The 25,217-nt window shown below is 36.8% G+C and overlaps 1 protein-coding gene across 2 annotated transcripts in view; it reads right to left on the reverse strand.

Annotated features, from left to right (window-relative positions):
* The window catches only part of REEP3 (receptor accessory protein 3), an 84,674-nt gene that overhangs the window by 43,217 nt on the left and 16,240 nt on the right, over positions 1-25,217 (reverse strand). For both annotated transcript variants that reach the window (XM_049855069.1, XM_049855070.1), the window contains exon 2: positions 3,303-3,375. In XM_049855069.1, coding sequence (XP_049711026.1) covers positions 3,303-3,375 — 73 coding nt within the window. The remainder of the gene's footprint in view (positions 1-3,302; positions 3,376-25,217) is intronic.

The following is a 25,217-nucleotide window of genomic DNA, read 5'->3' on the forward strand; positions in this document are numbered from 1 at the left end:
ACCACCTTTTTCTCTTCTTTTAGCATTCATTTACACATGGCAAATATATTTCTTTTTATTATTATTTATTTAATAACTTTATATTTATTGGAAACCCTGGTGGCATAGTGGTTAAGTGCTACAGCCGCTAACCAAAAGGTCAGCAGTTCGAATCCACCAGGTGCTCCCTGGAAACTCTATGTGGCAGTTCTACTCTGTCCTATAGGGTCGCTATGGGTCGGAATTGACTTGACAGCAATGGGTTTGGTTTGGTTTTGGCTTTATATTTATTACTATCCTCTTACATATTTTTTTTTTTTTTTTTTAGGGGATGGTATTTCTATGCCTGCTGATAATATCCTCATAATATTAGGGCTTCTCAGCTAAACGTTTTCAATTCGTACTTTACTTCCCCCCTGCCCCCACCCCCCCAAATGCAAGCAGGTTTAGGAAGGGAGATGGGAAAATATTTTAAGCACAAATACATACACAAAGACACACAGACACACCAGTTATTTGGTATTCTGGCTATCTATAATGCTTTATAAGTGAGACAAATCACCCTGTACTTCAACTGTACAGTTATTAGATTCAGAAAAAGATCTCATTTAACAACAGTACCACAAACATCCCAAACAGGGAGAAGGGTCACATTTATTAAACACTGGCCAGTAGTATATTCCCCAGTTCAAATTTTCATGGTGTCTGAAAATGAAAACCAACTTTTTATCTTTCACAAGATAATTCTGATTACATTATTACAGTCAGGTGTTGTCTATGGACAAGTGCAAAGTTCTGAAGTGTTATTGTGTTGTTATAATCACAAAAATGCACAGAGTAATTTCATGTCTATTGAATATAGTAATAAAAAAAGTTGGACCGTATTTTCTGTATTTTTTTTTCCATTCCATTCTTCTAGTAAATAATTTTTTATTTTATTTTATAGAAGTATTAGTGTATGACTTACTGGAAATTAAAGAAACTGGTCTTTAATTTCTTTCCACAGGTTTCTTAAAAATCACTTTTTTAGAAGATAAGCACTGGCTTCTAAAAGCTACTTACGTAACGTATGATAGTACTGCGAAACACTACTTAGGTATTTATTACAACATATATTAAAATAGGCCTCTTAAAAGCATCCATAAAATTACTTTAAATTACTAATAGGACTTAAACTTGTCTCTATGGCTTGAGACTATTTCACCGCTTCTAGATAAAAGGTGTTATGGATTCAACTGTGTCCCCCCAAAAGATATAATGAAGTCCTAACCCCTGTACCAGTGCTTGTAAGAATGTTTGGAAATAGGCGTTCTTTTGTTATGTTAATGAGGTCACACTGGAGTAGGGTGGAATGCTCAGGGTTACAGAAGCTGAATGGGACAATGAAAGACCTTCCCCTAGAGCCAACACAGAGATAGCACGGCCCTACTGATGACCTGAATTTGGACTTTTACTCTCCCAAACTGTGGGACAATAAATTCCCATTCATTCAGACCACCCATGTGTGTTATTTTTATTACAGCAGCACTAGGAAACTAGGACAACAGGATAGAAAACTTTCAGAGCTTCACCAAGTAACTTCTTTAACTCTGCTAGATAGATATATTCCACCGTTCTCATTGACTTGTATATACTTCACTTCAAAATAGTTTTATATAAAAGAGAAAAAGTGACCAAAAAAGTTCCAACAGAATAGGTTAGTTAAAAAGGTTTCAGTTTTCCCAGGATAAAACAATAAACAAAGAGAATTAAGAACTATGATTGGATCTCTGATCATTTGATGAGCTGGATGCGAAGACTACCATCCAAGCTTCCTTAAAATGAACCATGGCTATATAGCCCAAAGCACTGAAAACAGGTACTCAAACAAATCCTTGCACATGAATGTTCAGAGGTGGAAATAACCCAAATGTCCATCAGTGGATGAATGGATAAACAAAATGTGGTATATACATACAATACCAAACCCACTGCCTTCGAGTAAATTCCAACTCACGGCCACCGTATAGAACTGAGTAGAACCGCCCCATACGGTTTCTAGGAGCGGCTGGTGGATTCAAACTGCCGACTTTTGTGGTTAGCAGCTGAGCTCTTAAACACTGCGCCACCAAGGCTCCGATGAAATGTGAGTCAGAAACAGGAATGAAGTACTGATACAAACTACAATGTAGATGAATCTCAAAAATATTCCGTTACGTAAAAGAAGCCGGAAGCAAAGGTCACATATTGTATGATTCCATTTCTATGAAGTATTCAGGATAGGTAAATCCATGAACAGGAAGCAGACTGGTGGTTGCTAGGGTCTAGAGAGAGTGAATAAGAAGTGACTGCTTAATGGGCACAGGGCTTTATACTGTAGTGATAAAATGTTTTGGAATAAGATAGAGATGGTAGTTGCACAATATTGCGAAACTAAATGCCACGGAATTACTCCCTTTAAAAGGACTCATTTTATGCTGTGTGAATTTCAGTAGGCGTGGCGGGGTGCGGGCTGGGGAGGGAAGCCACGGCTACTGATGTACCGACTACTTACCTCCCTACCGACTCCTGACCCCTGCTGACTATCCACCAATAAGATCTCCTCTGCTATTCTCTGAAAATTCATTCCATCATAGATGGTAAACTATGCCAAGATTTATAGGTGGAAAAGGCTCGTTACATGAAACAGTATGGATAAAATTGGGAAAGAAGAGAACTTATAGAAATGAGAAAAAATAAACACAATAAGGAGAAGCGGCGCGGGGGGAGGAGGAGCCACAATACTAGAGAACAGGGAAGAAGAAACTGAAAGAGAGAAGAAAAAATGTTGAGTAGTCAAAAGGAAATCACTACAAATCCAGCTTGTTTCATGAAGGAAAAAAGATTACATCTGTCAGTAGTGATAAAGTATCTGCATATCTGAATCGATCAGAAAGCAATAAAACCCCGATGACACAAGAAAAAGGCTTTGGGCCCAGAGAGATATATTCTCAATGTACCAATGAATTTGTAAGGCTAAAAACAAACAAACAACAAACGCTCCCCCAAACCAACCCCTTAATATACTGGAATTTACAGACTAAATTAAGAGCTATCTCTGATGACTATCCTGGGAACCATACATTTACTTAAATGCCAATGACAGTGAATGATTTTTCGAAGTCCACTTTAGAATTGTCTTCAAAATTAGTTTCTTAAAAAAAGACTGATTTCATTACTTCGCATTTAAACCGTTATTTTAACCCAAAATATTACAGCTGTTTCTAAAAGAATAATGGGTTTCTCTAACCTTGTACATCATTACACAGTCAGCCTGGATTAAGCACTCAGGAAACTATACTTACATATTCTTTCACGTTTTTTGTTTTCACAGCTTTGTAGGAATAATACGCAGGATAAAGCATTCCAAACACCAACCTAAAAGGAAAAAGTATGAGAAGACAAATCAAACACAGCAGTGATTGTAACAGCTCATGAAAATTTACCTAATAGAAAAGTAGAAAGTACACCCACGATAGTATCAATTTCTGTGACTGATACTTTGTGTATAAACTAGACCCACTCAGAAAAAAAAAATAAAAAATTTTTTGGTTTTATTATTTTTTCACTCAGAAAAGCAAGGTAAAAATCAATCTTTTTTTTACAAAAAGATGATGTCAATTTCAATGCTTTAGATGGCTTCATATGAATGAAATATGTATTTTTGAAAAAATATTAACATTTAAAGCCTTTTTTTTTCCTGATCACAAAAAATATTCTGTGATTTCTCCAAGAACGTTTGGTAAATGTAGAAAGTCACCAAAAGTAAAATAAAAATTATCTTTATCCTACCAGTCAGAGACAACCACAGGGAACATTTTATTGACTGTGTATTCCACTTTTTTTTTTTAATCTATTGTGTAATATACCTAAAACACACATGCATAAATTTGTGGTAATGAAAAAGTGCTCCTTCACTGCCATTAGTTGAAAAAGCACTGGCTTCTAAACATAATGACAGGGCTGTGGAACAATGTTTGATATACTTATTATAATAAAAAAATATGTACTAAAATAACTCTTCAAGTCATTTATAAAGTGACTTTAAATCACTAAAAGAACTTAATATCATCTCTAAAGATAATTTTACCAGATCCAGGAGATATGCACATATAATGAAATGATGATCGTGGAAATGCATGACACAGTATATAGGTTTTACGATTGGCATTTTCATGCATCCTAAATATTGTTCTACAGTATTAGTCTTAATGTCTGCATTGCATTCCACACTGAGATTTCTATAAAAACCAAACCAAATCTGTTGCTGGTTGAGTCGACTCCGACTTATAGCGACCCTACAGGACAAGCGTAGAACTGCCCTACAGAGTTTCCAAGAAGGGCCTGGTGGATTCGAACTGCCAGCCTTTTGGTTAGCAGCTGTAGCACTTAACCACTACACCACCAGGGCTTCCAACAGTTTATTTAAATGATCCTGAATTTATAGGCTTCTGGTTAATTTCTGAGGTTTTGCTATTGTACATAACACCGTAAAAAACATTTTTTGTGTACATTGATGGTCACGTCCTGCCTGTGAAGTTGCTGCTTCAAAGGATACAGGTTATTTTTATCTATTATAAAAATGCCCTCCAGTGAAGTTGTTTCAATTTACCTTCCTATACACTGCCAATAGAAAAGTTACAAAGATAGTACAGATAGTTCCCATATACCCCACACCCAGTTTACCCTATTATTAATATCTTACATTAGTACGATACATTTGTCACAATTAATGAACCAATAAGGAGCCGTGGTGGTGCAGTGGTTAAGCACTCGTCTACTAACCGAAAGGCTGGTGTTTACAATCCACCAGCCTCTCCTCGGAAGAAAGATGTGGCAGTCTGCTTCCATAAAGATTTATAGCCCTGGAAACCTATGGAGCAGTTCTACTCTGTCCTATAGGGTCCCTATGAAATGGAATTGACTCCACAGCAATGGGTTTGCTTTTAGACTTGATGAACCAATATTGATACATTATTTATTAACTAAAGTCCATACTTTATTCAAGTATATTGTAGGATGCCCCTCTACTGAAATCTGTCTGATGTTTTCCTCACGATTAGACTGGGGTTTTAGGTTTTGGAAGGAAGATCATGGAGGTAAAGTACCATGCTCATCACATGATATATCAGGGGCACATACTTATCAACATGACTTATTCTTACGTTAACCTTGATCACCAGGCTGCGGTAGTGCTTTGGAAGCGGGTCACTATGTGCAGCCAACTCTTAAGGAGTGGGGAGTTATGCTCTACCTCTTTGAGGGAGGAATACCAAAACCAAAAGCAAAACAGAAAACAAACCCATTGCCTTCCAGTTGATTCTGACTCATAGCGACCCTATAGGACAGAGACGAACTGCACCATAGAGTTTCGAAGGAGCAGTTGGTGGATCTGAACTGTCGACCAGAGCGGATAATATCTACACAAATTACTTGGGATTCTTGTGCATAGGAGATTTGTCTATTCTTTCCCAGCTGTTTATTTATTCAACCATTTATATCAGTATGGACTCATGCATATTTTTATTTTACACTTTGGGTTACAGTCCAGTTCTACTTTATTTGTTGCTCAAAGCTTTGGCCATTAGAGAGCTTCCAGTTAGCTCCTGTATCCCCCTTTAGACTATACTATCATTGTAAGCTTTGGGAACACTTCCTTACTTTTATGCACAAGAAGATGCTCTAGGCTCATCTTGCTATTTCCAGACCCAGTCCTAGAACTGGCCATTTCTCTAAGGAACCCTAGTCTTTCTATTGGAGAATAGTATCAGAAACCAAACTCTGGGTGCTACATGTACTTTTTGCTACTGGAGTATTATTGATTCTAGGCCCTGCTTTTCTATCTGCTAAGTTTAACTAATATTTTTTACGTAATTTTTACTGTTTGATTTTATTTGTGAATTTTGCTGAAATGCATATATTGTGTATTTGTAAATCTTTATTTTGTATTTGCAATTGTTAACTAAGCTTTTCTAATCCTGAGAGCAAGTAAATACACATCTCTAGCTATCTATCTCTATCTATATATCTATCTAGTTCATTTACAGTTTTAATTTGGGGGAGGGGCAGTAAACACCTGGTGCCTTTCTTATCCCTCACAAAGTTGAGAACTGGGTTTGGGACTTCGGTCACTGGTCATAGGAATACCAAGTCTTCTCTAAAAAAAAAAAAATAAATAAAAAAAATAAAAAACCCAAACCCATTGCCGTCAGGTCAATCCTGACTCACAGCAACCCTACAGGACAGAGTAGAACTACCTGACAGGGTTTCTAAGGAGCGCCTGGTGGATTTGAACTACCAACCTTTTGGTTAGTAGCCATTATATTATCCCTTACCAGCTGGAAGCCACAACATTAGCAATCTCTGCTTTACCTAACAATACTACTCTGTGAATGGTGCTTCATCCAGAGCCAGCCCCAGATTTTAGATAGCTGTGCCACAGAGCTTTTCACGTTAACAGGGGCTTTCTACAAAGTGCGTAGGCAGTCCAGCTTACAGACTGCTAGGGAAGCGATCTCTCTACTCAAATAAGCATCTATCCTTAAGAAGTGAGGTAGAGACAAGAGCCCAATTCCCATGTCTGCTATATGTTCATCCTCCCTGTAGACACTAGGTATGTATGATCCCCTAGTTTGCCAATACAATTATATTTTATATATGCAAGTTAACAGTTTTAATCTACTTTGCATTTTTCTTTAGGCTTTGGACACAATTGATGTATTATCTTCCATATTCACACACAATCTGGTACCACAGATTTAAATTCAACATGAGAGTCTTTATTTCTATCTCTAGATGGATCTTTGACTCTGCCTCTTCTGATACTACATCCATCCAATTTGTAATCCACTCCTGCTGGTTCTTCCTTGGTGAGAGGACAGGCATTCATCTCCCTCTTTTGTTTTCAAACCTGTGGCCAATGATACATTTGGGCTCATGCCATCTCATCTGACTTATTGAATAGTTTCCCAACACATTCCTCTGGCTCCACTGTCAGACTAATCTTTTTAATATACCTGCAACACCCCTTGCTTAAAGACTCCAATAGCTGGCCTCCTCACCTCCATGCCAACCAGCCCCTGCAGGGGCTCATCAGAACATAATTTGAAAACCACTGCCTTATACAAACCATCTGTTCCAACATGGCTTCCTCAATATGCCTCTTGTATTTCTGTTTCACTTCTGAAATGTACACTTCTTGCTCGGAATGCCTCCCTCTCTTCCCATCCTTACTTTTCTACTTTTCCCCTCGCCCCGTGTTTAATTAAATCACATCTTTTCTTCAAGATCCAGCCCTCCTCCATAGACTTAAATTAATTTCATTTTGACTTTTAGAAGAATTTGTCAGGATTAGTCATTTTGAATTTTGCATATTCTATCTCAAATTGTTTGATGTATTTTTAATGTATATAACTGACTTTCAGTAAAAGCTCAGTGCTAGTTGATACAATGCCCAGATGCTCTGCCTTTATTTTTTAACCTTTGTATTGAACAGAATAAGTCGAGCAAATAAATGCAATATCCCTAACACCTAACCAACTTTCTTGCAAGAGGAGAAAACAATAACATATTTCACTTGGAACATGGGAAAGATTAAATGTTTTAATGAATAGTGGGACAATTTTTAAGGATGGCCACTATAATATACTTTATTACTGCTCCAATGTGAACATTATTTAGTAATTTATTACTCACATCTGTAATATTTTTTTAGATTTCTTGGTTTATTTTATTTTAACACTGGGGTCTACTGTAGATGTTTCCAACTTGGGAGGCTAGGCGTAAGGCCAAATCATGAGCATAGTGTACAAAACCAAATAAAGTTTATTTTAGAAGGCCATCTACAAGATAAACTCATGGTTTATAAAGGGACTACTTGCTACAAATAAAACTCACCTATAAATTTGAATATTGTTTCAGTTACAGAGGCAGAAAGAAACCCTTATTCATTTCCTCTTAGTCTTATTTCTGCCTAAAGAGGGAAAACTGCCAAAATATTCATGACACCCCTTTCTCAAAATAAGGTGAAGTTGCCTATTGAAATGTACAAATGTTGGCTATTTTGAATAATTTATGCTATTTGAAAACAGAAAAAAAAAATCACTTATGAGGATGCAACAGTGGAGATGGTCCTTGTATCTTTAGCTATTTCCTGGACAAATGTTCAGATATAATCCATCCTTCCTCAACATTTCTTCAAAGCATTATAGCATTTTTGAAGTAGCATGTTGGGAGTAGTAATGTCATTAAAACATAAAATTTATTCATATAATTTCATAAAAAACAGATTAAAAGTGCTATTTCTGATTAAGATCCTAACAACAGCTAACTGTAGAATTTTTGCAAAACGCAGAAAAGAATAAGAAAGAAACTAAGTCACCAGTATTTCATTACTGAGTGAACTCTCTTTCTGTTAATGCTTTTTTCAAACATTTCAATGCTTTTATTTTAATTTTAATCAACCTTTTCTAAAGTCTGATATAGCATATTCCCTCAAATCCTTTAAAAAAAAAAAGTTAATTCACATTTAAACAGGTTACAAAGCTCTACTACCAAGGATTTAAACTTTTTAAATGTTATTCTTACTGTCAGACTTTTAAAAGACTTATTACAAAAATGGAAATATATAAAAATAGAACGGTATTAATATAATTAATCCCCATATACCTATCACCCCACCACCTGTCAGTTTGTTGTACTGTGGTGGCTTGCATGTTGCTATGATGCTGGAAGCTATGCCACCGGTATTTCAAATATCAGCAGGGTCATTCACGGTGGACAGGTTTCAGTAAAGCTTCCAGGCTAAGACAGACTATGAAGAAAGACCTGGTGATCTAGTTCTGAAAATTAGCCAATGAAATCCTATGGATTACAACATGATATTGTTTGATATAGTGCTGGAAGATGAGCCCCATAGGTTAGAAGGTACTCAAAATACACAGTGGCTGCAACGAAGGGCTGGAGCATACCAACGATGGTGAAAATGGCACAGAACTGGGCAACGTTCGTTGTACATGGGGCTCCCACGAGCTGGGGCCAACTCGACAGCAACTAACAGAAACATACCTATCACCTAATTTTAAAAATTATTAAGAGTCATGTACTCTTAACATTTTGGTATAATCTTTCCCAGTTTTTAAAAAAACAGTAAACAGCTTAGAGCATATAGAGATTTCTACCTTGCCCTTTTTACTCAGCGATACACTATGAGCATTTTCTTGTATCTGGAAATACTTTTTTAAGAGCATCATTTAACAACTACATGGTATACTATTCTTTCATAGAAATGATGGAAACCCTGGTGGCATAGTGGTTAAGACCTTGGCTGCTAACCCAAAGGTCAGCAGTGCAAATCCACCAGGCGCTCCTTGGAAACCCTAGGGGGCAGTTCTACTCTGTCCTACGGGGTCGCTATGAGTCGGAATCGACTTGACGGCAGTGGGTTTGGTTTTTTTGATTTTATGTAAATGATAATCATTCAAATTCTTTCCTGTGTGTTTAGTTTATGCTATGACAGACCATCATGCCATGACTAGAATAACCGCAATTATTTACAGGCCACTTTACATTAGGGGCAATGTTAAACACTTTATGTATATCATTCATTTCATTCTCAGAATAATACCACGAGATGGGTGCAATTTTTACTCCTATTTTATGGATGCGAAGGCTGAAATTTAAAGAAGTTAAGAAACATTTGCAAGTTTGTATACAACAAATTACACAGAAGTTGGGAGGCTGGGTTCAAAGCCAGGCACCCTCACTTCAGAATCCACACTTAAAATTGCTGCTTATTTCCTGATGACATTTTCCTAGAAGTGGGATAACTGAGTCAAGAGGTCTGAACTTTTGAAGGCCTTTGCTATACAGTGTCATATTGCTCTTTAACAGATCAATTACATAAGGCAGGAGGGTCAAGAGCCCTGTCAGGAACCAGCTAATCACACTTATCTGTTGTATGTACTGAGGTTCCTGAGAAAGATTTCCCCTAGGGAGAAAGCATCCTAAGCATCAAAAATCCATTGAAAAAGCATTTTTTTCCAACAGTTGAACTGTTTTTCTAAGACAATAAGATACCACACAGTGTATAAATTGTTCCTAAAAGGACAAAAAAAAAAAAAAATCCAAATAATACAGTTAGTGATGCTAACCTTTAATTTCTGAAATACTTTTTCTTTCAGTTTTTAAAAAATTATTTTGTTGTTGCTGTTAATATATGCAGCAAAGCACACACCAATTCAACAGTTTCTACATGTACAATCCACTGATATTAATTACATTCCTCAAGCTGTATAACCATTCGCACCCTTCTTTTCTGATTTGTTCCTTCCCCATTGACGTAAATTCATTGCCTCCTAAGGTTCCTATCTAATCTTTTGAGTTGCTGTTGTTAGTCTGAACTCAGTAGATAGTTCTCAAAAGAGTATAATGCTCAAGGCAGACAGTTTTTACTCCTTAAACTAAACTACTGTTTGGTTTCAAGAAGACTTGAGGGGATATTTTTGGTTTAAGGTTTAAAGATTATTTTAGGGCACTAATTTCAGGGTTTCATTCAGTCTCCATGGCTCCAGAAGGTCTGGCATCCATGAGAATCTGAAATTCTATTCTGCATTTTCCCCCTTTTGATCAGGATTCTTCTATAGAGTCTTTGATCAAAATTCTGAACTACTTTTAATTTTCCCTAAAATTATCTTTACATTATAAATTTTTTCTCTAGTTTTGTAAAGGTGTTTGAATAATACTTTTTAAAAAGTAAATATAATAAATAGTTTATTGCTGATAATAATTTACATGTTACTAATACTGAAAACACAGACACATGTGCCAACCAATCAGAACTGATGTTGGCACATAAACAATACAATCAGATAACTATTTTTAAATTAAAAAAATAATTTAAATCAGCACACTTCCTGAGTATAACAATACTGCATGCTCACATATGAATTACTTGGCAAATTCTTCTTATTCTACTGCTTTCAGAACCATGATTAGATTTTTAAAAAATTTATGATTATGGCGTTCTATTAGACTAAAGCACAAAAACAACTCAGTGAGACTAGAGATGAACTAAAATGGAATAAAAAATATCTACTAGTAAATAAGCAAAATAAACTATAGACCAAATACCAGAATGAAAACACAGGTACTAGTATATTAGGATGATTTTTGACATCAGTGTTTTTCCTCTAGAGGGAATCTTTCTTAGGAACCTCATTAAATAAATAAATGGGATCAGCAGGTTTCTGAGATAATTTAATTTCATCAATTGTAGAATCCTCCAAGGGGGTCCTAGACCCTTGAGAACTATTTTAAAATTATCTCCTGTAACTGGTCACCTGGTTCACAAACCTGTCTGTGTATAAGAATAACATAGTAATGAGAACTTTTAGAAGCGGGGCCCAAGAATCTGAATTTCTAAATTCTGTATTGGCACCAAACTAAGGTGTGAGAGTATTATGCTTACTTTGGTTCTAGGTTGAAACTGATTAGGATTGAGCAATATGCTGTCAGTATGGTAAACCGGTTTCAGTCTAACAGGGTTTTTTAAAGTAATACGAAAGTGACTATAGGTGATCTTGACTTTTGCTGAACGCTAAAAAGAACAAAAAACAAAGAACTAAGCAATCATGATGAGGAAAAAGAGAAAAAGTTACACAGAGTAAGCTAAAGTAACAACAATTTAGCAAATCTTTGCAAATAAAGAATTTGTGTTTGCTTAAGACCAAATGTGTAAGATTACCCAGGGAATCTGGTGACATGGTGCAAGTTCCAGTGACAACCACTGTACCGGTGTGCATTCTTCCTATGTTACACTTCCTGTATAAGTCGTTCTGCCGCTCATTAAGCAACCATCACGTAGCAAAAGTTTCTGCAATAATCATGGCCAAAAAAATATGAAATTCTGTCTTGTACAAATTTCAAGAAAAAGAGATAAGCTGCCAAAAATGCCTCTTAGAAGAAAATTCCCACATAGTAAAATAACAGTAAACTGGCCATCAGGTAGCTATAACCCTAAAGAAAAACACATTTTCCAAAGATGAAAACTACACACAGAATGAAAAAGTCAAACTCATAGGAAATAAACCCAGATCTTGAATTCTATAACCAAAAGTGCAAGTTTAGAACTGGCAAGGAAAGAATACAATAATAATTCCCTTGAAAGACTTCATACATTTTTGAATTACAGTATCAAGAGCTCTGAAGCTTGGAATTTTCATGTTGCTCATGTTCAACGTCTAATTTTACTCCAGAGCTTCTGATTTCTACTCTAAAAGTAAATCTAAAGATCAATCAAAGGGGGAAAAAAAAAAATCAATCTATGGCCAATCAGACTCACACTTTATCATTCTCTCACTCCTGCTGGCCACTGCCCCTCCCCCCCCCCCCCACTACAACCACAAGGGCCTACTCTGTGGCAAGCCCAAAAATAAAACAAATAATGTTTGAAAAGAATGCTGAACTCAGTACAGAATACACTATAGAACCAAGGATTACAAACCCCTGACGCACTCAAGCAGTAACCCAGTGTCCTGTGAGCAGGGTTCCGCAGAACAGTTCACAGAGCTGAAAGAAGGTGATGGCCCCATATCTACAGCATTCCAGTTTATCAGGTGCAATTTTTCCATTCCAATTGCCAAAAGCACTGTCAACAAGAAATTCATAGATGGGCTGGGCGGTAGTGTTCTATTTCTATAGATGATAAACCTAAGGCTCAGAAAGGTTAAGGATCTTATGAATCAAGCATCCAGCAAGAAAGCAAAAACATAATACGATGAACTTCTAATTTCAAAACTTGTGCTCTTTCTTTCATACCAAAAAACTATGTACTTCCTACAATACATAGCTTATAGCGGACCTCCAATAAATATTAGCAGTTGAATGAAGTCAATAGTCAGAAGTTCGCTAAGTAATTATAATTGTGACCCTCCAATATACTTCTGCCATACATAAAAAAAAAAATCTTCAATTAATATTCGTCTCACTCTCTTTAATTCCTATCAAACAGGTTAGGTGGCTATACCTGAAAAAACAAAAAACAAAAAACCTGAAGGAGGTTAAGAATTACTCACATCATCCAACCAACCCCTGACTCCTTAGTAACTCTAAATCCAGCAGAACTGTTTGCTTTATTTAGCCCAGTAAGAACAGAATCTGTTAAAACCCGAATTTACCTATTAGGCCTATCAACATTAAAGATAACTTGAGAGTTCACTTGTAATCTAACGGTTAAAAAAAAAAATAAAGCTTTTGCTGAAGAAAAATCACCAAATTTGGTGAAGAAAATTTTCTCTCCTAAAATACATTTCTTTATACAATTAAAAGGAGGATGAGTAAGAAAAGCCATCAACATGGATTCTACTCTGTTCTATGCAATTCAGTTGGTATTAAAACCCAGCGCTGTCGAGTCGATTCCGACTCATTACATGACTACAAAGTGAACATCCCTGAATTGAACTCAGATCTAAAATTGCTGCCAAGTCCTGCCATAGGACATTCATCCCTACTGTGCAATCCAAGCTACAGCCAACTCACAAATGAGCACTACAACTCTTTATGAGGCTCCACACAATCTGAAGTGAATTTAATATTTTGCTTTCAAATAATCTTTTTAATTCCTCTCCACTAAACAAACGCAAATAGCACTTATGGCATTCTACATGCCAGGTGCTGTTTCTTCTAGCACTATGGATACAATAGTGAATTCACCAATGCTTCTTAATTACATCTAAATTTGTGATGTTGATTTCAGAATCAAAACATACTAATGCCATATTTCTTACACCACTTCCTTCGTTTCGTTTACTCATATCTTTCTAGTACCGCCAGTATCTCCAACTCAGTAATTTTCTTCCCACGCCACTCCCTATAGCCAGAACAATCTTCCCCTTTATGGAGGGAACTGTCCCTCCTCTCAATGACACTCTACATGTTACTATTTTATATTAATGAGGTTGAAAGGTTTGGTCTCTTTATTCTGTAGAGCAAACGAACAATAACAGAAATTAAACTACAAAATTAACAACCAGAACATAAAAATTAAACATTGTAAAAGCATTTTAAAACACTCTGTGTTCTCTTGAGATGGACAACTGAGGGAGAGAATGTCTAAGTACTTTCTTTGTCAAGAAAATCAGAGAGGTGGATCATTTATTTCTAGCGTGGTCAACTTAACAGAAAAAGAAAGCAAAAATGTGCCCCAAGAACTATAACCCACTGCCGTGGAGCCAATCAGACTCACAGCGACCCTACAGCACAGAGTAGAACTGTCCCATGGGTTTTCCAAGGCTGTAATCTTTATGGAAGCTGACTGCCGTATCTTTCTCCTGTGGAGAAGCTGATAGGTTTGAACCGCCAACCTTTCGACTAGCAGCCGATTGCGTGACCTTTGCACCACTAGAGATCCTACTATAATACTGCCTAATTTAATCAGACATCAGTAATTATAGCACAAAACCAGCAAGCTGGCTGGCTGGCTGGCACCATCAAGCCCTCTGACTTTTTATGAAACGTTGCTCATTGTTTCACGAAAGGCAGTTTTGGATGACTCTACTCCCACTCTTGAGAAATGGTATAATCTCCACCAATCCTGACTTTTTCTACTTTTTATTCCCCCTAGAAAAACATATAAAAATGATTAAACGAAGGGCACTGATCTATCAATTGAAAAGAGAGGTGTGTTAAAATTTCTCACCATGCAAAGACTGTTCTATGTGAAAGACTAAAGAAAAATGACAACTAAATGCAACGTGTGATCCTTAACTGGATTCTGTATTAAAAACAATAATAGCTGTTTTTGGCATTATGATTCTTAATAAAACAACAGGGCATTATTGGGGTAACCTGTCAATTTGAATATGGACTGTACTTTAGATATTAATATTTTATCAGTTATATTTCTTAGATGATACTAACCTTGTGGATATATAAGAGAATGCCCTTGTCCTTGGGTAATAATTACTCAAGGAACTAGGACTAAAATGTTATGATGCTTGCAACTTACTTTTTAAAATAAACCTTTTATTTGAGAATAGCTTTAGATACACAGAAAAATTGCAAAGATAGAGGTGATAGTTCTCACATAATCCACACCCAACTTCCCCTATTACCAAAATCTTAAATTAGTACAGTACACTTACTACAATTAACAAACCAATATTGACACATCATTGTTAACTAAAGTCCCTCAAACCCATACTTTATTCAGGAATCCTTGGGTGGCACAAACAGTTAAAATGTTTGGCTGCTAAACGAAAGGTTGGAGGTTCAAGTCTACCCAGAGGTATCTCAAAACAAAGGCCAAAGGATCTACTTCCAAAAACTTGGCCAGTGAAAACCCCATGGAGCAGTTCTACTCTGACACACATAAGGTCACCATGAGTAGGAATGGACTCTGTGGAAACTGGTTTTTTACCTTGCTGGGTTTTTAGCCTCTGAGCAATCTGCACCTTCTAGTCAGATCACTGTGCATTTTTAAAAACAGACTTTATCTAACTTTTTTTTCTTGTTTTCAATGGGCGTTATATTTTTGTCCACCAGATTGCTGAAAATGAAACTCCAAGCTGCTCTTTATATTTAAATTTTCAGAGGCTTTGTTTTAAAAAAGATAATCAGAAAAACCCTGAAGGAGAAATGGAATCAGTTTCTCATGAGGAACCTCTGGGGCTGGAGGAAATAGTGTGGGAGTTCCCTCTACCTGATGTGAATTACACAAATTCATCACCTAAACTATTGCTTATGTGTGGCAGTGCTTCACACTATTCGATGCTTCTGGTCAAAGTGCTTTTCTTAAGACAGTAATCTCCTGCTCAAAACAGATTTCTTTCTGCTTTAAATACACAGCCATTCATTTTTTAGGCCAAATTTGTACAATATCAATTCTTATTCAATCCTAAAGATTTAGTAGTACAAAATAAAATCCCAGGAAGCCCTAATTCTTTCCCCAAAGATATATAAAGAGGGTGGAAATGTGGTTCAGTGTTACATAATGCTGCAACCCACTCCAGAAACAGAAACGAGCGCCTAGCAACAGTAAAAGGTCATCTCAGGAGAGTGCGGATTGCTCATTGGAGCATTGGAAACGCAGATGCTTTTCTATCCTTATCACTTCCAGTCCCCCTTCTACACACACGCTGGTTACCTTGGATCCCAGTGCCATCTCATGAAAACCTTCCTTCTATGACAATCAATAACGGACACTCAGGGCAGCCTCTATTTTTAGGTTACATTCTTGAAAAAAAGGCAAAATAAATTTTGAAGCATTGGAAGAAAACATGCATTCTGTGTGTACAGAACAATCTCTACACATTCTTGTTCCCCAGCGACCATCTATTTCTTTTAGAGTATGAAATGCCAGTTTTCTTGGTGGTACTTTCCTGACTCTATCCCCCATCCTAACCACACCAGAAACAAGTGAAAGCCACTTTTTTTTTTTTTTTCTTTCATATGTTTACTGGATGTTTGCCTCCTCCTTCTTGGGGGTGTTGAGTATCTTGTCCAAGTTTTGGTCCACTTTTCTTTATGCATTCTAAATATGAGCCCTTTGTCAGGTTTATAGGTTACAAATATTTCCTCACATCTCTTTTCACTCTCTTACTAGTGTCCTTTAAGTAATGAAAAGAGCTTAATTCTAGTCTAGTTCAGTGGATCAGTCTTTGCCTTTATGACTAATGCTTTTTGTGTCCTGTTTAATATTTTTTTCCTTTAATTAAAAGTCATAAAGGTATTTTTCTACATTATCTTCTAGACATTGTTTTATTTTCATCTACAATCAGTCTGGAACTGATTTTTTGTGTATGGTCTGGTGTAGTGACCACAAATACTGTATACGGATAGCCAACTGACACAGGACCATTCTTGTGAAGAACCGTTCTCCACTGCTTTGTAGTGCCATCTTTGTCATGAAACAAGTATTTATGTATGTGTAGGTCTCCTTCTAGCCTCTATGCTATCCTATTGGCCTATTTGTCCATCTTGCCCCAATACCACATTGTCTTAATTAATGTAGTTTTACAATATATCTGAATATCTGATTAAGTAACTCATCCTACTATTGATATCTGATCAAGTCATTCCACTATTTTTCTTCTTTGTTCTTCTACTTAATGACTGTCTTAGCCTTTTACACTCGGCTGTTCTTTGCCCTTTGCCTTTCCATACACATTTTAGAAATAACTTGTCAATTTTCTTCTCTTCTCTAGGTATACTCATTTCCAAAGTGAGCTTATCTAGTGTCATTGCTTTGAATATCCATAGTCAATCTGTCAAACAATCCTCTTCGTTCTATCTTTAAAGCCAGTTTAGAATCTGACCATGGTGCCAACCTGGTCCAAATCACCAGCCGCCTCTCACTGGTTTTTAAAAATAGCCTCCTTCCAGAAGAGGGAGACAGGTGCTGGTTGAATGGTCATGGGGAATACAGGGTGGAGAGGAGGAACGTGCTGTTTCGTTAGGGGAGAGCAGCTAGGGTTACACAGTAAGGCGTATATAAGTTTTTGCATGAGAGGCTGACTTGATTTGTAGACTTTTACTTAAAGCACACACACACGCACACACACACACACACACACACACAGAAAGCCTCCTTTCCAACTTGTCTCGGAGCTCTGTCCTTGTCCCTTTACAGTCTATTCTCCACTGTAGAGAGATTCTTTAAAAACACAGATCTTACAGTGTCACTCCTCTGTTCAAAACCCTCCACCGGCTTTCCACTTCACTCAGAGCAAACCCTAATGTTGCCAACAATGGCCTACATTCCTGGTCTCACTGCTAGTGTACTCCAGTCACAATGACTTCCTCGTTCTGAGCACAGCCCCCCTTAGGGCTTGAACTTGGTCCCCTCCTGTCCTACAACACTCTTCCCCCAGATATCTGCATGGGTAATTCCCTTACCTCCTTCAAGTCTTTGCTCAAATGTCACTTCTCACAGATGCCTTCTTTAACTACCCTATTTAAAATTGCAATTTACTCCTTGAAACTAAATGAAAGCTCTATTCCGAAGAAAATATTCTATCTTTTAACAGAAGCATAACATGACAAAGTATTGCCCAAGATAATCAATTTTAAAAGATATTTCATTTTTTTTCAAATAAACAATTCTGTCTTTCTTGTATTTGTTAAAAATATTAAGACAGCCACAGAGAGTAACCAAACCCAAGATAAATACCACAAAGCAGCAGCTGATATCCCCTTCTGCTGGCCGTTGATCCCAGTTTTTTGGTTTTTATTTTTTTAATGTGTGGAGAAAGACCATGTAAATCAAATGCTTAACTAAACTCTAATGTATGTATACTCATACTCCAACTCCCAGCAATCCTACAGGACACAGTGGAACTGCCCCATAGAGTTTCCAAGGAGTGCCTGGTGGATCTGAACCGACATTTTGGTTACTAGCCGTAGCACTGAGTCAGAATCGACTTGACGACAACGGCTATGGTTTTGTTTTAACGTACGTACGTGTATGTATACATATATATATACATGGAGAACTGGGAAATTTCCAATGGGGAAATTTTCTCAAAATCCTAAGACTATGAGGATATGGGTATTTTGTACTATAGCAGTTATTCTAGAAAATTAATATGTAATATTTTATCTATATTAGAGAATGTATGTAGTATATACGCAAGTTATGAAATCTAACAACAAAATGAACACTGCGAACCCAATACCCAAATTAAGATGAGAACATTACCAATAACATTCCATCTACTGTGTGCTTCTTCCCTATCTACCAAAGTGCTCCAATTGCCCTTCTCTATTAATTCAACACCTTAAAGTTGCTGTTATTGTGGTTTAAACTTCCTTTACCTCTTTTAACCTGTTCTTCCTCTCATGTATTCTGTCTCATGAAATGGTGACACCTCCCACTCAAATAACCCAAGCCAGAAATCTAAAATTCCTTCCTCCTCCCTACCACCCATCTGTCAGTTTGTCTTACTGTGGTGGCTTGTGTGTTGCTGTGATGTTGGACGCTATGCCACCGGTATTTCAAATATCATCAGGGTCACTCATGGTGGACAGGTTTCAGCACATCTTCCAGACTAAGACAGCCTTTGAAGAAAGGACTACATATCTACTTCTGAAAATTAGCCGATGAAAACCCTATGGATTGTAACAGAATACTGGATGATGGAGTGTTGGAAGACAAGTGCCCTAGATTGAAAGGTACTCAAACTACAACAATGGACTCAAGCAGACCACGGTTGCAAGTCTCTGCAACATTTCATTCTGTTGTACACGGGGTCACCATGAGTTGGAGTCAATTCAACAGCAAATAACAACCACTACCACCACCATCACCTCACATCCAATCACCAAGTTTTGTCAAATTTATCCCCTAAATCTCAAATCTGTCCTCAAGTCCCAAACACCAGAACCTTAATTCTGACCCTTATTTTTCATGGGGACTATCTGCCCTCATTCATTTCCCCCACTCACCCTGTTAATATCATTACTTAAAATCTTTGAACTGCTTTCTCCATAAAGAAAAAAACTCCTCAGCAGGCTATGCAAGGTTAGACCTAATTTAGCTAACTCTTCTGGCTTCTATAATCTCATTTTTTGCAGTACTGTGCTTCAATGACATTGAACTACTTGCTCTTTCCCAAGAGAGACATGCTATTTTATGTTTCTATGACTTTGCATATTTTGTTCCCTCTGCCTGAAGCCTCTTCTCAAGGGGGATAACTTCAAAGACAGTTGAAAGGTAATTTTTCTTTTAGGGGATTTCCTTGGCTCCCTAAGTGAGGAACCCCTTCTTTGAATTCTTGTAGCATCTTGTACATACTTGACACCATACTACCAGCAAGAAAAGTGACTCTGGGCGAGTCATTAACCTTTCTCTATTTCCTTCCCTTAAATGCAGTAATAATAGTGACAACCTTACTGTGAGCATTAAATGAGTTAAACCGTGTAACAGTGCCAGGTACATGGTACACACTCTGTAACTGTTACCTAGTATTATCATCATCAGAGCTCTGTTGGTGCAGGGCTTAAGTGCTTGGCTGCAAACCAAAACATAGGCAGTTCAAATCTACCAGCTGCTCATTAGAAACCCTATGAAGCAGTTCTACTCTGTCCTACAGGGTTGCTATGAGTCGGAACTGACTCGATGGCAACGGGTTTGGTTTGGTTTTTGTTATTATCATCATCACACAAATATATGTTAACTGACTTTCCCATCTGTTGCCTGTGTGTTGGGTGTTCCTTCTGGACAGAACTGTGCCATGTTTAGCTCTGTGTCCCCAAGGCCTAGAAGACTCTCTGATATATAGTAGATACTCAATAAACAATAAACAGAATAAAACAAAACAAAAATATTTCCTCTACTCTGTATGACTAGAAAGAGAGTGGAATCTTCTGTATACATAATCCTAATATACAATTATAGCCTAAACCGAGGCCAGAAAATGAAAAAGTGACAAAAGAAATTGACAAGAGTGCTAAATTCCTAAACTGACGGTTCTCTTTCTTTTAGAGTTTAAAAAATGCAATGGCCATTTAGGATTAGAAAATTATCACACCAGTAGCATTTACTTGTGGGGGGTTAAGTAGAATTATCAGTTAAGTCTATATACCAGCAATTTTAATTCTCAATATGACACACAATGATATCTTTTATCATAATTTATTAAACTACAAGGTCAAAAAAGTGGTAACAAGTTTAACTTCCTTCTGTAATAGAACACTCAATGTCAACATACACACAAAAATGTTCATATTTCCTGATGTTAGATTCACTTGGATTGACAGTCAATTTTCCTCATCTCTGATGCACGGTTATTTTATAAAGAGCATCTGTCCTTGTCTAAAACATATTTGCTTCATTAATAAAATTTCTTTTTGAAGAATGTTTTTGTTATTGTTTGATGACCAAAGATTTACCTTTTATTTATTTCCCTTATTTTTTTTTGTTTCCAGAGCAAAATACTGAATCATACTTTAAATACCATACAGCTTCTTCTCAGAGATTACAGAAGGGACATAGAAAAGAAGGTGGACAAATTCCAACAAATTCCTGCACGTACATATCAGCTACATAGAAACGGGGTTCACAAAATGAACACCTTCCCCCAACTACTGTTTGCTAGAAACAGTAACATAATAAATCATGCATGCTCATACTGGTCATTCAGAAAAACTCATGTCTTAAAAATATACTCTCTCCTCCACCCAAATGTTTAAACCTATTGTTCCCTAAAAGATTTATTCTTTAACAATCAAAGCAACATTTTTAGTAAGCTAAAAGTCACCTACCTTTAGCAGTATGAGTCATGATCATCTAAGGACCAACGAATTACCTATTTGCTTTTTCGCTTAGAGTCAGTTGTACTTTCTTATTGACAAAATACAGACAACTTTTCAAATCATCCTAGAATTTGAGTCAGAGGGGGGAAAAAAGCAGGGTTTATATACGGGGGGAAAAGTTTTTACTTAAATACTTCAAGATGACGCCTACCAACGCTGTTATTATACCATTAAATTTAAGACTTCAGATGTACAAAGAGCCCTGGTGGTGTAAATGGTTATGCTCTCTACTGCTAACTGAAACACCGGCAGTTCAAACCCACCTAGCAGTTCCACGGGAGAAAGATTGGTGATCTGCTGCTGGCTGCAAAGATTACAGCCAAGAAAGAAAAGCCCTATGGGGCAGCTTTACTCTGTCACAGGGATTGTTATGAGTCAGAACTGACTTGATGGCACCTAACAACAGTGCTGAAAAAAGTTTAATGCACCAGAATTCTTCTACCGCATGAAACAGCTTTAAAAAATAATTCCTAACAGGAGTCTGATATGCGATGATGGTATTAGGAAGATTAAAGGAAGCCATTTTCCTTTTCTACATAGAACAGAATTGTGAGACTTAATAATTAACGGTTGTCTCAAGGTTTTTTTTTTTTTTTTTTTTAACATAGTAATAGATAACTGGAAGCAGCAAGGAGCTCCAGGTGGCCACGGTGGCAATGAGTACAGACTGCTGAGAGCACTGGAAGCCAGGGGCCTGACGGATGGCTGGGGAGGAGCACAGGTAGTTGTAATAAAGTGCAGAGGAAGGTGGCATCAATGACAGCTAGGAGCACAAGGGAACAGCTATAGCCAGAAAACCCAGTGCTGCAGGTGGCAACTTTGATTATATGTGTGACATCTATACCAGAGATGCACCCAGAGAGACAGAAGTAAAGGGCTCAGGCCTTACCTAAGTGAGACAGGTTAGAGTTATTAATCTATTATTAGACTTGGACAAATTGTTAAAGTGACCTTACTTAAGGCCCACAAGTTGGTGTCTAGAGGATATTAAGATATATAACAAAACCAGAACTAATATAAATAGACTTCCAGAAGTCTATTTTTCCCATTTTCCATTTCTTACAATTCTAATAAAGTTTTGATAAAAGGGCTGCGAGTCTGAAATACTCATTAGAGCTTTGCTGTAATGTGAATGACATTCACACAGAATATCACATCTGCCTTTCAGCAACCTCCATGAATTAATCAAGAACAGAACTGTCCTCATTTCACACAATGCAGAAAGGTCACAAAGCTATTGAGAAGCAGTGATGTCACTTGTACTGACTGGAATCAAAGAACAATGATGATGTGTGGTTGCATTTTATGAAACTCTAAATTTTGATAATTAGAAATGATACAAAAAATTAAGTTTTTACCTTATGCACATAAACTGAAATGATATGAATCCTGAAACTTATAAAAATTTGTCAGGAATTGCATAATTTCAAAGCTGGCTAGAAGAAGGAATGGAATACAGTTTTTATGCTACTGTCACAGGGTAATGCCACTTTAGTTGAGAAAAACATCTTTTATCCTTTGCTGAGATCTATATTATGAGATCTTTAAGACCTTAACCCTCATGTAAAATGCTACTGGCTGAACTTTAGTAGGAATAATTCATATTATAGAAACACTACCAAGAAGAATAAAGGAGAAATCTGAAACTCACACCCGGATCCATCACTTGAAATAATCAATGTTAACATTTGATGATTCAGACATCTCTCTGTGTACTATTATTAGAGACAGAAAGATGGATAGAAAAGATTGTGTAAAACTGACATCTTAAAATACATGCATTTAAAATTTTAAAAACCCTTAAATTGCATTTTGTTTAAATTTAATAGATGATAAGTAAAACTGAAGGAATAAACAAAAGTTTACATAAACAGTAGAAAAGATCAGTGTTGAAAGTAATCCTTTGATTTTAGGAAGGTAAGAAAAAAGGCTGGTGTTTTAACTCTAACCAGCATCTGTCTTTCTGCTATGAAAAATGAGGAAATTTGCCCCTAAGCTTCCTCTCATCTCTTCTCCCACCTCCTCTCCAGATTTTTATTACATATTATTTTTTAACTGAGACTTATAACACATGCTAGTCTACAACCTTAACACAGTGGCTGCTTTTAAAGGCATGGAATGATTTTGATGAATTTAACAAAAATAAATACACAGAAAACCCCACACAGACAAATTTTACAAATGATCCTTTTAAAGGCAGCAAAAATGTGTGCTGCTGCGAATGCACTATTCAGCCATTTCACAAATGCGATATTTTGTTGTTTTTAGACTTTGTTCACACAGGGTCTCTATGAGTCAGAATTGACGGCAATGGGTTTGGTATTTTTTGGTTTTTCACATGCTAGCTGAGGATATGAAATGCATTTCCAAGCTGAATTTCATGAGGTACTGTAGAGAATGTTGTAATAAAATCCAGACGTTCCATCCACTACATTCCTTTCCTCCAATACTTCTATAATTCAATCCAAAAAGACCCATCAAGTTTCCCTGGAAAGTTTATTTCTTTATAGACCACTTATCCTGCTTGTTGCTAAGCTTCAGATATTTTCTAGGTACTCAGATTTCTTGGTTTTAATATCACCAAATCACTGAAAACCAAAATGAGGATAATTCACAATTTCTGTTTCCTTGTTTTAAAACAGGAACAGTACTCGGCAGCTCAATCTGTGATAGCTTCGCAATGCTACAATCCCCTACTTATTCTGTGCCCCCACAAATATCATTACTAGGTTTTCCGCCTTATATCTTCTAATGTAATGGTTTTCAACCCTGGTTGCACATTCCAATCACCTGGGGCTCTTAAAAATAAGGATGTTTAGGTCCATCCCAGATCAGTTAAATCAGAATGTTTGGAAACGAGGCCCAGAAAAGGTGGTTTTTAAAAGCTTTGAAATATAGTATGGCGCTTTGTTAGCTCTAATTCTAGATGAAGAGTCCCAAGCATGTCTATGAAAACAAACCCGTTGCTGTTGAGTCTATTCCGACTCATAGCGACCCTATAGGACAAAACAGAACTGCCCCACAGGGTTTCCAAGGCTGTAAATCTTTACGGAAGCAGATTGCCACATCTTTTTCCCTTGGAATGGCTGGTGGGTTCAAACCACCAACCATTAGGTTAGCAGTCGAGGATTAACCACTGTACCACCAGGGCTCCTTTTCTATGAAAATGGATACTCTTAATTTATCATGTGTCTTTAAGTAACAGCAAAAATAATCTTATGAAAATTTTTAAGAGGTGAAAGTTATCACTCTATCAACCATATTTCTTGAATTAAAATGGCAGCATCAATTTTCAACATTAGTAAAGTTACAAAATTCCTTATCTCCAAAGCTGTAATTTTAAGTTTACCATTCATACAAAATTCTTTATTAGAGAAATGAGTTTTAAAAATCTTGTTTGTTTATTGGGATGTATTAGGATAGGCTGGTGTGATAAAATGTTAACAAAACATACGACTCCGACTGATAAAGGTATGGTAGAACAAGAATCACTGATTTCTGAGCCCATTATCCTTTGTAGACGAACACTGCTCACGTTAAAAAAAAAAGTGTTAAACTAAAATTTGCAATCCTGTTTGTATTTCTGGACAACTACTGGGGACAGGGGTTTGAGCAGTTTTTAAAGTTAAATCTAGTAAATTTCTGTTTGGAGTGATATAAAACTTCTGGAAATGGACGGGGTGATGATAGCCCAACATGGTGAATATAATATCACTGAATTGTATATTTAAAATGGTTAAAATGGCAAATCGTGTGTTCGTGTGTGTGTGCATGTGTGTGTGTGTGAAGCCCTGGTGATGTCATGGTTAAGAGCTTGACTGTTAACCAAAAGGTTGGCAGCTTGAATCCACCAGCTGCTCCTTGGAAACCATAGACGGCAGTTCTACTCTGTCCTACACGTCTGTCCTACA

This window comes from Elephas maximus, chromosome 16 (genome assembly GCF_024166365.1).
Source record: "Elephas maximus indicus isolate mEleMax1 chromosome 16, mEleMax1 primary haplotype, whole genome shotgun sequence".
Taxonomy (NCBI): Eukaryota; Metazoa; Chordata; class Mammalia; order Proboscidea; family Elephantidae; genus Elephas; species Elephas maximus.